Source organism: Artemia franciscana, chromosome 17 (assembly GCF_032884065.1).
Source record: "Artemia franciscana chromosome 17, ASM3288406v1, whole genome shotgun sequence".
Taxonomy (NCBI): Eukaryota; Metazoa; Arthropoda; class Branchiopoda; order Anostraca; family Artemiidae; genus Artemia; species Artemia franciscana.
This window is the reverse complement of record NC_088879.1, coordinates 20692629-20708328: the sequence shown is the minus strand read 5'-3', so window position 1 is coordinate 20708328 and position 15700 is coordinate 20692629. Positions and strand designations below refer to the sequence as shown.

Here is a 15700-nt window from a genome sequence, read left to right as displayed (position 1 = left end):
ACTTCAGCGTGTATTTTCCCTGCATCCGATGTCCATCAGAAGTTTTGCGTCAGCAAGAAAGCGCGGCTACAAGGGAAAATACAGAAGTTTCAGCTGAAAGAACAACTACCTTCCCTATAAACTAAGCATTTTTCTATTCACTATTGCAGCAAAAGAAAATACATGCACAAGAAAAAAATATAAGAGAATATTATTTTTACCTTTGTCCTGAGTTTCTTCCTCTGGACCCACGCGTTTGGCCGCTGTCAGACGTTGACGGGAGAAATTGCTTTTCTAGCTCTAGGAAATAAGCAAACATAAGTGAATTTATTTACATATTGGCCAAAGTTTTTATTGATCTATTTTAGTCCTGTCAATTGCTTGAGGGAAAATAAACTGGGAAGAAATAAAAAAAAATCTCCATTTTGCCAAAACAAGATAAAACCCTGCATTCAAAATCTTGTCTCTACTTTCACGCTATAGGATGATACATGACCTTAAAAGATTGCCTATCTTGTCCATAATAGACTTTTCGGTTTGTGCGGCCAAACTATTTAAACTTTTTTGGGTGGTCTTGCCATAACTGTTAGAGCTTGGATAAAAGGTCCAAATAAATGACAAAAAACTAAAAGCAACAACCGACTTTACAAAAAATCTTGGATAAACCATTTAACTTCTAGCGTTTTGTGTAGGAGATAGAGATATTCAGTTCTGATTAAAGTCGCATATTCAAAAAGCGTCTTTTTTTTATTAAAAGGAACAAAAATTCGTTTTTAAAGTTCAGGCAAGAGCAGTCTCAAAAAGTCTTCTAGCATACATACTAGGAAAAAGTTAAAAATTGGTACAAAGGAATTATCATTTGAGCGGTTCGAATGCTTGAAGAGTTCCTGCAGGGGCTTCCTTTGGGGTGGCGGGGGAGGGGGCCATTGTCTCCCCAATAATTCGGAGAAACAATCATTATATGGCCCATATCCCTTGACTATCCGGATATAGACCCCTCTTGCCCCCCCATAAAATGCTGGATCTAAGTCCCTGGTACCCTGTGGTGTCAACCGTTTTGACTGACAAGATCGCTAATAAAAGGGACAGAAAATTTCACTATGTTTAGAATCAAATATCAAAGTAAAATCACAAATTGTCCACTCCTCTCGATGAAAGATGGTCCATTGTGGCAATTCACGAATGGGCCCTTTGTCTTCAGCCGATGCTGAAGCTCACACTACGAATTTCTAGTACCGTATCTCCGTAAATGCCGAATCTCAAGACACCGCTCCTGCATCGTAATTAGATTAACTACTGGATTAATGATTATATAGCGCTACTAGATTAACACTGTTACATTAATTATAACGGTATTAGATAAACCTTATTACTATCAGATTAACTCCCAAAGCTACGAAAGTTTTAAAAAGAGATTGCTTGAGCGACAAGTCACTTTTATAAGACGTCAAAACTCATTTTCAAGAATTTTATTTGTTTATTTAGCATAAACAGTTGTTTACATTTAAAGAAAAAATAATCTTAACATTAAATATTTTTCCATATGAGGATTATATGGTGAATACCTGACATTACGACAAATTATTTAACGAAATCAGCATTATTTTGGATTGAATTTCGTTCCTCAAATAAACAGTTTCATCATTTCAACAAGTTCTATCAATAAGTATAGGTTTGACAACCAGCAAGAACAAAAGAATCCATGTTGAATTTTCTGATACTCTTCGATTTTCGTCATAGCGTGAGACCAGAGAAATATGAGTGGCTTTTAACTTTATTTTCTTGAAAGCCAAATGTGCAATAACCTTCTTAGAGAACTGAAGAACAATATGGTTCGAAACAGTCACAAGTACACCTCAGTAATTTTCTACATTAAACAGCAATACAGCTCTTAGAGAGGTTCTGCACCGGTGGCAAGTCCATCTACTAGTGTATTCAAATAAATATAAGTTTTTCATCAACCAAAATTTGTTTATTGTATAGCAAAATGAAAAATAACCACAAGTTTGGTCCAGAAATGGAATTATTGCCACATTAATTTGATTTATTTTAATCCTAGCATTTAATTTACTTTCACCATTTGTAAATTTGATAAATACGTAATTTTAAAACAGCCCTACCGCACCGTCTTGAGAATTTTCATGAGTACATGGACAGGGGAGCTTCCCAATAGATTGAACCATAGAGATTTAAGTTGAAAACATCAGAAAATTCAAGACATCAGACTTTATTTTGTAGAATTTTGCTTTTTTCATTTTGCATACATACTGGTTTACACTTGAAGAAGTAAAAACATTAATATTGGTTGTTTTCAATTCATTCAATTAAATGAAAAGAACCTGACATTACAACAAATTATGGACAAAATTAGAACAAATTTTGTTAAATTTTAGCCCACAAACAAAAACTATTATTGTTTCGACAAGTTCCATTAAGCAGCATATGTATGATAGCCAGTAAGAACAAATAAGCTTTGGAAAAGCTCACTCGAACACTGTCTACTAAGACAGTGTTCGAGTGTAAATGAATGTCACTTTCATAAGAAAAGAATAATAAATTTCGGATACTTTAGACCATGTTTCTTCTTGAAATTGCTCAAAAAACCCTCTCAGAACGTTCTTTTTACTTAGTTTTGCCTGCAAACACCACTTTATAAGTTGTTATTGGATCATTTTAACTTCTTCAATACCCCCTCCCTTTACAAGGCTCAGACCTAAGAAACTTCCTTTCTTCTTCTTCTTTATCCTCTTGATTGACTGATAATTTCTATTCAGGCAAATGAAAAAAAAAAGTTAACTTATTTAGCTAATTGACATGTTTCCGAAATTAGAAAATGTTGTACTATAGTTAATCGAAGTAAAAGGAAACAGTGCTGACAGATAATATGACCCATTCAGGGACCCAATCGCCAAAAACGTGACTAGTAGGTGATCAGTAAGCATTTGCAAAATCTTCTACCTGAGTCTAAATGATAGATAAAAGAAACTTTGAAAACTACAGAACTAGGGACATTAGCTATACAGCATAAAAGAAGCATTCAAATATTTCCCATCAAAGCTACAAAGTAAATCGCACAGTCTACCTCCCGCACACGAGCAATTTTCTGTACACCGCTTGCACGAGCAGTACTTAGGGACTACACTATATGGGTATACCTTCAGGGTAGACATAACTGAGTTAACCTTAAAATTCTGGAAACTCCAGCCAAACATCTAGGTCAAACTTTGGTCAGTTCGCTTGTAAAAAAAAAATAACCCACTGGAGGGAAACGCGCATAGCATAGTACTTAAAAGGTAGCGTCAGATGGAGGCAAATATTCGAGTTTGTGCTGTAGACTGTAGAGGGTATAAATATATTTAAAGGTCGTAAGGAGAAGTCAGGAGGTGTGGATTTTTACCACAGACGGCGACAATGACTTCCCTGCAAATATAAAGAAAGTTTTCTTGCACAGAAAAATCAAGTCTAGACTTCTCTATTTCTTCCACAATTAAAGCAATCCACTCCCGCAATCCTCATTTCTCGAGAGCCTTAGCCAATACTCTTATTCCCTAACAGAAGATAAAACAAACTACATCAAAGCCCGAAAACGCATGAAGAGGGCAGATGAAAAAAAAACTAGATCGTTTGGTAAATTCCTGCAAAGCTGATGCACAGGCACTGAATATTCACAGAATCGGACATAAACTTTTCGTTTTTCACAATTTAAATGGTACCCAAAGAATATCTTATGATAATAAAGCAAAAGGACAACAATGTCTGTGTCATTCGCGTCAACATATACAATACCAATATCCCTCTTCTAGCAGTCCTGGTGCAACACAACTCTAGTATCCACCTATTTCTGGTACCACTCTGACGCATTTCAAATCCAGTATCGATACTTCCACTTTTGTTGAACATCATTGTTTTCTTCCGGCCTTGAAAGCCTCCAGAGAGCCAGAGACTTAAAGCTGCTTACAGCACAAGAAGTAATTCTTAAAAAATCGTCAAATGAAAGTTAAATCAGTTTTTCTTTGCCTTGGAATTTGATAGTATCGAATTCCAATCATCTAGTTTTGTGAATGTTCTCATCAACAGGAGTATCCTTTTTTAGCATTTTCAAGTTCCAGAGTAAGCCTTCACGATAATGGTAATACAAGAGAAATCATTTAACTCCATGCAAAAATCTTCAAAAGCTTCCCAGTATGGACCGAAAGAACTTCAAGAGCTAAGGTACGGGCCGCAAGGGCTTTTCAATATGGGTCTCCACACATCACTTTCTCTTTGGTTCTTTCTAGTGAAATTCCGGTCTCATAAATCAGCTCTTCTAAACCAGAGCACAACATTCTACAACCGATTGCACCCATAAAGTTGAAAAAATATTGAAACCACCCTTTCTGAAGACAATTTCAGAATATGCTACCAGATCTTTTGCTCTGACAGCATGTTCAATTTCATATACAGCCTGGTCACATATGACAACGGTGGAAACTCAGTCCTAGTTCTCTGACAGTTTTCTTGAAAGTCTTAATGGGTTCCTCCACCACTGCTGGGCTAGAGCAAAAGTGGGGAGCCACTCGCTGATACCCAATATTTATACTATGAATATCAGCTTTATCGTCATATTTAGCAGATAAATTTTTTTTAACCAAAATATGGTCGAGATTCTACTGAGTCACTTGACTCATTCATAAGCTGCGTTGGCAACGCTATAAAGAAGCAAGATCGCCAAAAAAGTCCGAATGAGAACCTTCTGATCAACTGTCAAACCAAGGAGATATCTGAATTTTGTTGTCACCTGCATGTTTCGCTTTTGGTAAATCTTGCCACACTTTCCTGGCTGAATAAGATTAGAAGATGACATGGGAGCGTTTCCATTCCATTACTGGATTTTTATTCTTTTCAAAAGTTTCACACGTAAATCTTACCGGCAGTAACTATATTTCATGCATCAGGCTCCATTCAAGCAGTTGCAGCGTGCTCGTCCATAAATTATATTGCTTTGACAGTTTTTCTGTTCAGGTAAGTCATAGAGATCCACCGAGACAGGCATATTTGTGCTGGATAATTGCCTATAGTTATCCAGGCTATAGCGTCTTCACTAATAGTTAAAAAATGAAAAAGGTCATAAAGTTTCTAGATCACTCATTTTGGAGAAGACTAAATTTTCTACCAAGTCTATTAATAAAAAAACGCGTTCTGAAGGCAAATTTTCAAGAAGGAACAAAATTTTCCCCAAAATGCAATAAATTACGGTATATTTTCAGTCGATTTTTAAAGATTACAATTGTAAAGCAAGAGACAAAGCAATTTTGGAAGAAAAAAAAATACTAAACCTTAATAATTTCCTTTAATTTACCAATAATTGACCAGTTTGGAATTTATTATTGATTTTAAAGGAATTTTTATCAGTTGAGATCGTTTTTTGGGGAATTTGGGAAAACAGGGATGTAGCACTTATTTGTCGACTGTATAACGTTGACTTTCGTGTTCAGCATGATTGATTACATCAGACCACATTCTCAAACCTTTTGCTGCCTGGCTGATCACTCAAATCATTAAACATATTCATTTCTCTCATCCGGCTCCCTGACTACTTGTCAAGAAACAAAATTACACACTGAGTATTTTGGTCAGTTGTAAGCTGTAAAACTTTTATGTAATTTAGAAATTTTTGTTTAGAAAGTTGCAGAATTTCAATTGGATTTTTGATATTTTTAAAGAATTTTAATAGACGAAGCATAAAGCAGAGGTTTACCCATCTGCATGCTGAATATAAATAGATACAAAGCCGTAGTACTAGCACAAAATATTTGGAACCAAATTAGTGTCGGTAAGAGGTCTTACAACCGAGCTCTCATATAAACACGTAGCTGCGTGAACACATAATTAGGAGATCAATACGGGATGAATTGCCTTACATTACAGAGGTTTCTACAAAAACGTAGCTTCAAAGCGAACGTTGCAGACTTGTAGATTGTAGAAGCGAACGTTGTAGACTTGGTGCAACAAAATTAGATTTCCAAAAGCATCAATAATTGTAAAATTAAATATAATGATAAGCTCTTGCTCCCTCGCTTCTACACTTCTGTAGCCCAAGCGTGACATCAAAATCAACGAAGAACACAAATTGTTTGTAAGCACTTTCCTTGCAGCTCAGGCATAAACATCATTATTTTTATTTATTAAAATAAAAAAATTAAAAAATAATAAATTATAACAATAAACATCATTGTTTTAATTATTGCTCCGAAAATTCCAAGGGTGAAGGATCTTCTCACTAATCATATAGATATAATGATGTACCTTCATCTTTATTTACAGGTAAGTTTTTTGTTTTATAAAGTCACAAGAACATACCTACACGCGCAGCTACAAGTTCAGCCCTTTTAAGTTTTTCATCTTGAGTATACGTAGATTCGATAAGCTTCTCAATGCAGCATACTAGAAGACTATCTGCACGGCCAACTGTTGTATACTTAGCCCTGCACATGGGGCAATCTCTTTGGTTTCGTTCCCACTGCAGGATACACGTTTGGCAGAAGGTATGTAGGCAGGGCAGTTTAACTGGCTAAAAAGAAAACATAGTACGAATAAATAGCATCACAAATTAAAGCATAGCATTTTCACTAATATTCTTGGCCTCTAAGCAGAAAAAATAGTAAAAATAAATCACATCACAAATTAAAACATAGTATTTTCACTAAGTCTCAAAATTTCTTATCTAAGACACCATTTGCAATCAAATAGGTCATACGTTTAAGTGGACTAACGGAAAAGGGACTATTTTCAGGGAGTTTTTTAGTACGGGGGAAAATTTTTTTTCTCAGGTAAGATTATTTTTTTTTTACATTTGACTAGCTCTTGTGATATTGAAATAGTACAATTTTCATCGTGTCAATGCAGCTAAAATAAGCTCGAGAGATGGGCAGTGCTGTGTTTCACTAAACATTTGTATTTAGCTCTTTCTCTTACTAAGTTATTTCTAATTTTACGTTTCGTAGAATTGAAAGATGAATAAAAAAGAAATGAAATTTTTGACAAAAGGTTATTCTAGCAGTCATTTCTCAGGCATGCTTAAAAATCGCGGTGCTATGATGTAGTTTAAACAAGAGCTAAGAGCTCACATGGGACTTGTGACGAGGTCGGAAGAGCCAAGAGCTCATATGGTATGAGCTCTGGCAAAATTGTAAGAAACAACAGATTGCTTTAAAAGGAAAATCAGAGGCTTAATGCTCGTCGGGATTTAAAATAAGAGCTCCACGAGGTCCTTCTAAATATCAAAATTCATTAAGATCCGATCACCCACTCGTAAGTTATAAATACCTCAATTTTTCCGATTTTTCCTCTACCTTCAGCCCCCCAGATGGTCGAATCGGGGAAAACGACTTTATCAAGTCAATTTGTGCAACTCCCTGACACGCCTACAAATTTTCATCGTCCTAGCAAGTCCAGAAGCACCAAAGTCACCAAAGCACTGAACCCCACCCCCTAACTCCCCCGAAGAGAGCGGATCCTGTCTAATTACGTCAATCACGTATCTACGACATTTATAAGAACAACCCGCTAGAACATAAAAAAACTCATACATTAATAGTTGCTGATACAAGGTGTTCTAAATTATAAATGTACTTAAAACAAGAGCTAAGAGCTCATATGGCACTTGTGACGAGGTCAAAAGAGCCAAGAGCCAAAAGTTCATATGGTATGAGCTCTAGCAAAATTCTAAGAATCAATAGATTGATTCAAAAGGAAAATCAGAGGCTTCATGCCGGTCGGGATTTAAATAAGAGCTCTGAGTCACGAGGTCCTTCTAAATATCAAAATTCATTAAGATCTGATCACCCACTCGCAAGTTATAAATACCTCATTTTTTCTAATTTTTCCTCTCCCTTTAGCCCCCCCCCCCGATGGTCGAATCGGGGAAAACGACTTTATCAAGTCAATTTGTGCAGCTCCCTGACACGCCTACCAATTTTCATCGTCCTACCACGTCCAGAAGCACCTAAGTCACCAAAGCAATGAAACCCACCCCTAACTCCCTCAAAGAGAGCGACTCCAGTACGGTTAGGTCAATCACATATCTACGACATTTGCTTATTCTACCCACCAAGCTTCATCCCGATTCCTCCACTCTAGGCGTTTCCCAAGATTTCCAATTTCCCCCTTCAGATCCCCCCGATGTCAACAGATCTGGTCGAGATTTGAAATAAGAGGTCTGAGACATGAGTTCCTTCTAAACATCAAATTTCATTAAGATTCGGTCACCCGTTCTTAAGTTAAAAATACCTCAATTTTTCTAATTTTTCCAAATTAACACCCCCCAGCTCCTCCAAAGAGAACGGATCCGTTCCAATTATGTCAATCACGTATCTAGAACTTGTGGTTATTCTTCCCGTCAAGTTTCATCCCGATCTCTCCGCTCTAAGCGTTTTCCAAGATTTCTGTTTCCCCCCTCCAGCCCCCTATGTCCCTGGATGCAATTCGAGTCAAAAATGGAGAATCTGATACACAAGATACTTCTATTAAGTTTCATCAAGATCCAATCATCTATTTTTAAGATAAAGATACCCCAATTTTCACGTTTTCCAAGAATTTTGGTTTCCCCCTACAACCCCCCCCCCCCCAATGTCAGGAGATCTGGTCTGAATTTCAAACAAGAGCTCTAAAGCACAAGGATCCTTCGAAATATCGAATTTCATTAAGATTTGATCACCCGTTCGTAAGTTACAAATACCTCATTTTTTCAAATTTTTCCGAATTATGCCCCCCCCCCCAAACTCCACAGAGAGCAGATCCGATCCGGTTATGTCAGTCACGAATATTGGACTTCTTTTTATTCTTTCCACCCAGTTTCATCCTGATCTCTCCGCTTTATGTATTTTCTAAGATTTTCGGTCCCCCCCCCCAACTGCCCCCAATGACATTGGATCCGGTTGGGATTTGAAATAAGAGATCTGAGTTACGAGGTCCTTCTAAATATGAAGTTTCATGAAGATCCAATCACTCCTTCGTAAGTTAAAAATACGTCATTTTTTCTAATTTTTCAGAATCAAACCCCCCCCCCAACTCCCCCAAATAGAGCGGATCCGTTCCGATTATGTCAATCACGTATCTAGGACTTCTGCTCATTTTTCCCATCAAGTTTCATCCCGATACCTCCACTCTAAGCGTTTTCCAAGATTTTAGGTTCCCCCCACACTCCCCCCAATGTCACCAAAACCGGTTGGGATTTAAAATGAGAGCTTTGAGACACGATATCCTTCTAAATATCAAATTTCATTGAGATCCGATCAACCGTTCATATGTTAAAAATACCTCATTTTTTCAAGTTTTTCAGAATTAACCCCCCCCCCCAACTACCCGAAATAGAACAGATCTATTCCGGTTGTGTCAATCACGTATCTAGGACTTGTGCTTATTTTTCACACCAAGTTTCATCCCGATCCCTCCGCTCTAAGCGTTCTCCAAGATTTTAGGTTTCCCCCCTCCAACACCCCCCAATCTCATCGGATCTGGTCAGGATTTAAAATAACAGCTCTGAGACACGATATCCTTCCAAACATCAAATTTCATTAAGATCCCATCACCCGTTCGTAAGTTAAAAATACTTCATTTTTTCTATTTTTTCCGAATTAGCCGACCCCCACTCCCCCCCAGATGGTCAAATCGGTAAAAGACTGTTTTTGATTTAATCTGGTCCGGTCCCCGATACGCCTGCCGAATTTCATCGTCCTAGCTTACCTGGAAGTGCCTAAAGTAGCTAAACCGGGACAGACCGACAGAATTTGCGATCGCTATGTCACTTGGTTAATACCAAGTGCCATAAGAAACCAGATCCATCAAAAACCCTATGGCTCAGAATTGGTTACAAGCAGAAGCAGTTTCGTAGGTAGGCACAATTTAGGTCTTAATCTGCATTTCTTGTGACCAGACTATATATTTCAAAATTCTTCATACCTGTTAATACAACCTTAGTCTGGTAATATATAGATGACTTTCATAACTGGAAAACATCCAAATTATCTGCTTATCCTAGAAATTAAATATAAAAAAACAAGTTTTCTGAAATGAAAGTAAGGAGCGACATTAAAACTTAAAACGAACAGAAATTACTCCGTATATGAAAGGGGCTTTTCTTCCTCGACACCCCGCTCCTTACACTAAAGTTTTTTATTGTTTTAAAAAGTAGAGTTGCAAGAAAGAATCAAACTTTAGCGCAAGGAGCGGGGTGTCGAGGAAGAAAAGCCCCTTTCATATACGGAGTAATTTCTGTTCGATTTAAGTTTTAGTGTCGCTCCTTACTTTCATTTCAGAAAACTTGTTTTTTTATATTTAATTTCTGAAAGTTTTTGAATTAATGCATGTCTGATTTTGGCTCTCCGTACATAAATTATTAAAATGAAATTTGCATATTAATTCTTTTTTTGGCTAAATGGCTTTCTCTTAGTTTTGATCAGAAGATTTTGAGAAATAAGGGGTGGGGAAGGAGGCCTAGTTGCCCTCCAGTTTTTCGGTTACTTAAAAAGGCAACTAGATCTTTTAATTTTTAACGAACGTTTTTATCAGTAAAAAATATACGTAACTTAAGAATTAACTTACGTAACAAACTTTTATATTCTTATATTTTTGGTTATATATATGAGGGAGTTGGTCCCCTCGTTAATACCTCGCTCTTCATACTAAATCTTGTTTTGTCCCAATTCTTTAAGAATGACCCCTGAATCAGAAAGGCCGTAGAATAAATAGTAGAATACCTCGCTCTTTATGCTAAAGTATTTTTAGAACCCCTCATATGCGTAATAATCTCTGTTCGTTTTAAGTTTTAATGCTTTTCCTTACTTTCAATCGAAAAATTTTTTCATATTGTCATTGTTGTTTTTTTTTTTTAATAGTAATGCTAGAAAATCCTGCGCCCTTTTCATTGAATTTCTCTTCCCCCATGAAATATTCCTCCAAGGAAAGATCCTCCCATATAGCCCGCTCCCCTGAACCCTACACCCAAACGAAAAAAATCCCCCTGATAACGTCGGTACACTTCCCAGTAACCATTACTGTATGTAAACATTGGTCAAAGTTAGTAACTTGCAGCCTTTCCCCCAAGGACTGTGGGGGGTAAGTCATCCCCAAAGACATAGTTATTATGGTTTTCGACTATGCGGAACAACATGGCTATCTCAAAATTTTGATCCGTTGACTTTGGGAAAAAATGAGCGTGGGAGGGGGCCTAGGTGCCCTCCAATTTTTTTGGTCACTTAAAAAGGGCACTAGAACTTTTCATTTCCGATAGAATGAGTCCTCTTGCAACATTCTAGGACCACTTGGTCGATACGATGACCCCTGGGGAAAAAAAAACAAATAAACACGCACCCGTGATTTGTCTTTTGATAAAAAATACGAAATTCCACATTTTTGTAGATTGAACCTTGAAATTTTTTCTATAGGGTTCTCTGATACGCTGAATGTGATGGTGTGATTTTCGTTAAGATCCTATGACTTTTAGGGTGTGTTGCCCCCTATTTTCCAAAATAAGGCAAATTTTCTCAGGCTCGTAACTTTTGATGACAAAGACTAAATTTGATGAAACTTATGTATTTAAAATCAGCATAAAAATCCGATTCTTTTGATATATCTTTTAGCATCGAAATTCCCTCTTTTAGAGTTTCGTTTACTATTGAGCCGGGTCGCTCCTTACTACAGTTCGTTACCACGAACTGTTTGACTATTCATGGCACTGGGCTGCCTCTAGACTAGCTTTGTAAATATTACTCGTGTGAAAGATTGGAGTTTACTTCCATACTCACCTGGCATTTATAATTCGAAAATGTACACATAACTTCTAGCCAGGATGGCTGTTTTTGATTAACTTTTTTAAATATTTGTGAAGAAAAAGACTTATTTGCTTTAAGTCTAAACGGTACAATACGACAAGATACAATATTGACATTCTTGCTTTGTCAGAGGTTCGATAGGCTGGGAGTAGTAGACAGGGGTTACCTGGAGGGTCCACAATAAAGTACAGTAGGCCTGGAAAGAAACGAGAACACGGAGTAGCCATTGTTCTTTCTGAAAAAACTGTCCAAATACATCGTTAATTAGAAAGTCATCAATCCCAAATTGATATCTATAAGGCTAAATAGAGACCATGCAAAGATGACATTAATTGCTTGTTATGCACCCACAAATGATGCAGAAGATAAAATAAAGGAAGAATTCTACAACGAGTTCAATGCCACAATCAAGGAAGCGCCATTGCATAATATCATATGTGTCATAAAAAATTGAAAAATTATAATAAAGATGCTAAACAAATCCTTGGTTTCAAGAAAAGACCAATGGGTGTCGGATGAGACGTGGGACTATATTGAAAAACGCAAGCAGGCAAAACTTCTTCTTCCTAACTGTAGTACGAGAATCGTATGTTCAGCAACCTGACATAACAATATCATGACAAGATGGTCAAAAAGAGTGCTAGGAAGGGCAAACGTAACCAACTTGAGAAGAGAGCGGTACTAGTTGAAGAAGCTAAAAGAAGAGGGGACTCGAAGACAGTGTACTGTTTAACCAATGAAATCGTTGGGAAATGTCAAAGTATGAAAGGTCCTGTACGAGACCCGAATGGAGGTCTTGCAAAAGATTCAGAAGATGTGAGCAAAGTCTGGGCATACCATTTTCAGACGCTTCTAAACCGTCCTCCCCCTTTAGAACTCCCAACGATCCCTGAAATACCGTTACTAAGCCTCTCAATCAACGTAGACCCTCCAGATACCACAGAGATTTGTATGGCGGTAAAACGATTGAAAAATGGACAATCCCCAGGCGAAGACAAAAACACAGCAGAAATACTTAAGACTACTGTCATTCCTTGCATGACCTTGTAGATATAATTCTTCAAGACAATGTTGGAGTCGGAAAAGGTGCCTAAAGATTGGACTAGAAGCACCCTGGTAAAACTTACAAAAAAAGATGCCACAAATGGTGTGTGAATAATGCCGTGGTATCTGCTTACTTTCAATGCCACAAAAGTTTTTTGCTCTTATAATCCTCAACAGAATAAAACCACATCTTGACAAACACCTACGAGAGCAGCAACACGGCTTCCGTCCAAAATACTCCTGTAATGACCTCACATGTGTCCTCAAACATACTGGAAGATCTGGAAATCTGCTGGAAGAAACCAATGAGGTGAGGAGGAAATTATACTTTGTTGACTTTGAAAAAGCTTTTGGGTCAGTAGATATAGCAAAACTCCAGAAAATGCTCTCACATTACGGTATACCGGGAAAAAATCATTAAACTTATCATCGCTTTCTGCAAAGATACAGAATGCTGTGTACAGACTGGACAAGGGAATACCAAATATTTTAAAATAATGATAGGAGTAAAGAGGGACATGTCCTCTCTCCCTACACATCCTAAGTAAATGTGAGGGATATGGGATTGATATTGGTGAACCAGCCAGACTTGGAGATCTCGATTTTACTAATGACAAAAGCCTTCTGAAAACCGTTAAAATAGTGTTAAAGATGCAGCAGCACAACTTGGACTAAAAATCGACTCAAATAAAACAAAAATCATGGCCACCAGTAGATCTCCTCTTGATATTAGGTACGGAGATGACCAAATAGAGCAGGTGGTTGAGTTTAGATACCTGGGTGGTACAGTCGAAAACACTGGCTCAAACACAAGAAAAGTCCAACTTAGGCTGGGACAAGCACTAGGGCGTCTCAGACAAGTTTGGAAATTTCAAAAACAATCTTTGGGGCTAAAGCTAGGGTTGTTTTAAAGCAATGTTCTGTCAGTGCTGCTTTATGGATCTGAGACCTGGCATCTCAATCAGCAATAAGAGCAGAAAAAATGCTATCATTCGAAAACACTTGCCTCAGAATAATCCTAAATATAAACCAGATTAATAGGATAAGAAATGACACCATCAGACAACAGGTCCAGATACCTTAAATAATAGACGTTATCCTTCAACACAGGTCGCGTTATCTTGGGCATACCATGAGAACGGACAGAAATCGCTTACCAAAGACGTTCACACAGAAGAGACTTGTCAAATATACATGCATCCCTACAGCCCAAATAGGAAGACGTACTAGCTACAGCACACATGTGATATGACTAGAGACCTTTTGTGGATGTCCTAGGTGCCTCTGGCGGCACAGGAGGAACTACGGTTTACGGTAAGGTAGCCAAGTATAATGTCAATCAAATAGAACTTTTTGCTTCTAAATGCGCAGACAGTTTTCAAACACAGTGCTGCTAATATTGGCTTCAAAAGATTCTGTACCTGTGTTGAACTATTGTATTTTTAATTTATACATTCCATCCTTGGCAGTATCAAGGGGGAGGGTTATTGACCTGACCCCCTCCCCCTTTCGAAATGTTTCTCCAAATCGTAAAAAAAAGAATATAAAGACATTTTTATGCGTTTTTTGAAGCCCCAAAAAGCCCACCACCCCAGAAAATATTCCTGGATACAGCCCTGATTCCGTTACAAACAGAACAGGAAGGCAAAACAGATGTCCAAAAGGCCTATTCTGCCGTGTCAAAAAAAGGCCAGGTACTAGACGTTTCTATTAGATTAGAAGTTCAAGACGTTTTAGGAATTCGCATTGATGGTGCTGACATCTGGTAGGACAGCTTTGACCTAACAATCAATTTATTCATAACATCAATTCACGCATATTTATCAATATCTATTAAATAATCATGAAATTAAAACTGATAAATAATCACAAGAAGATCAGACAGTCTTCAAACCTGGGTACTACTAACATTAATTTCAAAAGATTCCCTACCTGTGATGGAGTATTCTATGTTTATGTTATATACTCTGTTACACAGACAACAGGTAGATAATACAGAGGCCTATCCTGTAATGTAAAAAAAAAGTGGTTGGGAGAGGTGAGAGGGTTCCAGTTCCTGTGAGAGCCCTGTCCCTTCGAATCCCAATCAAGACACTTTTTAAGAAAATTTTCGAAACGGAGATGTCTGTTACATCATAGGTAATGTTTCCTAAACGATGAAGGTGTCTGTTATGTCACGGTGAATGTTTTCTAAACAAAGCATGTGTTGATTGCTCAATGATTTTTATTTTAAAAACCTTAAGGAGCCCGCCCAATCCAGATTTCCTTGGATGTTACGTCATAAGGTTTTGGGTGTTACGTAATAGGGAATGTTAGAGTCCTCTAGTCCAGAGGGGGGGGGGAGGTTTATTAAGACATTTTTCTTCAAGATGTTTTTCAAGACGTTTCACGACATTTTTTAGACATTTTTCTTCAAGACGTTTTAAGATATTTCAAGACGTTTTTAAGACATTTTTCTTCAAGACGATTTAAGATTTATATAGGTCTTACGTAATAGGGAATGTTTACTTATGTTAAGGATGACGCGTTCACATGTGACTTTTTTCCACGGTCCAATGGGGAGTCCCCGCTTATAACTGAGGAAGATACATGTGGGATGTTTCTTCTAATCAGAATAGACTGGATAGTAACACTTTGAAGATTTTAGAATGTCCGCTATCTCATGGATTATATCCTGTATGTCTTGTACCATCCAGAATAACTGATACGTCATATTCACTAATTGATAATAATTTTTCACCTGAAAGTGCTGTTAGTACATATGTCATTCCTGATGATTCATCTGATCACTGCATACTTATGGCTGATTTTTTGCGATATTTCCCGTATAATGAAAAGAAGTCAACAAAGCGAAGAGACTTTGGGGA

General features: G+C 37.4%; 2 protein-coding genes across 7 annotated transcripts in view; one reads left to right on the top strand and one right to left on the bottom strand.

Annotated features, from left to right (window-relative positions):
• Nucleotides 1–15700, top strand: part of LOC136037985 (WASH complex subunit 4-like) — a 444769-nt gene that overhangs the window by 322023 nt on the left and 107046 nt on the right. The gene's annotated exons all lie outside the window — the stretch shown is intronic.
• Nucleotides 1–15700, bottom strand: part of LOC136037984 (uncharacterized) — a gene marked incomplete in the record, with an annotated part of 138830 nt that overhangs the window by 22568 nt on the left and 100562 nt on the right. The window contains 2 exon segments of the mRNA XM_065720887.1: nucleotides 201–279; nucleotides 6319–6529. Coding sequence (XP_065576959.1) covers nucleotides 201–279; nucleotides 6319–6529 — 290 coding nt within the window.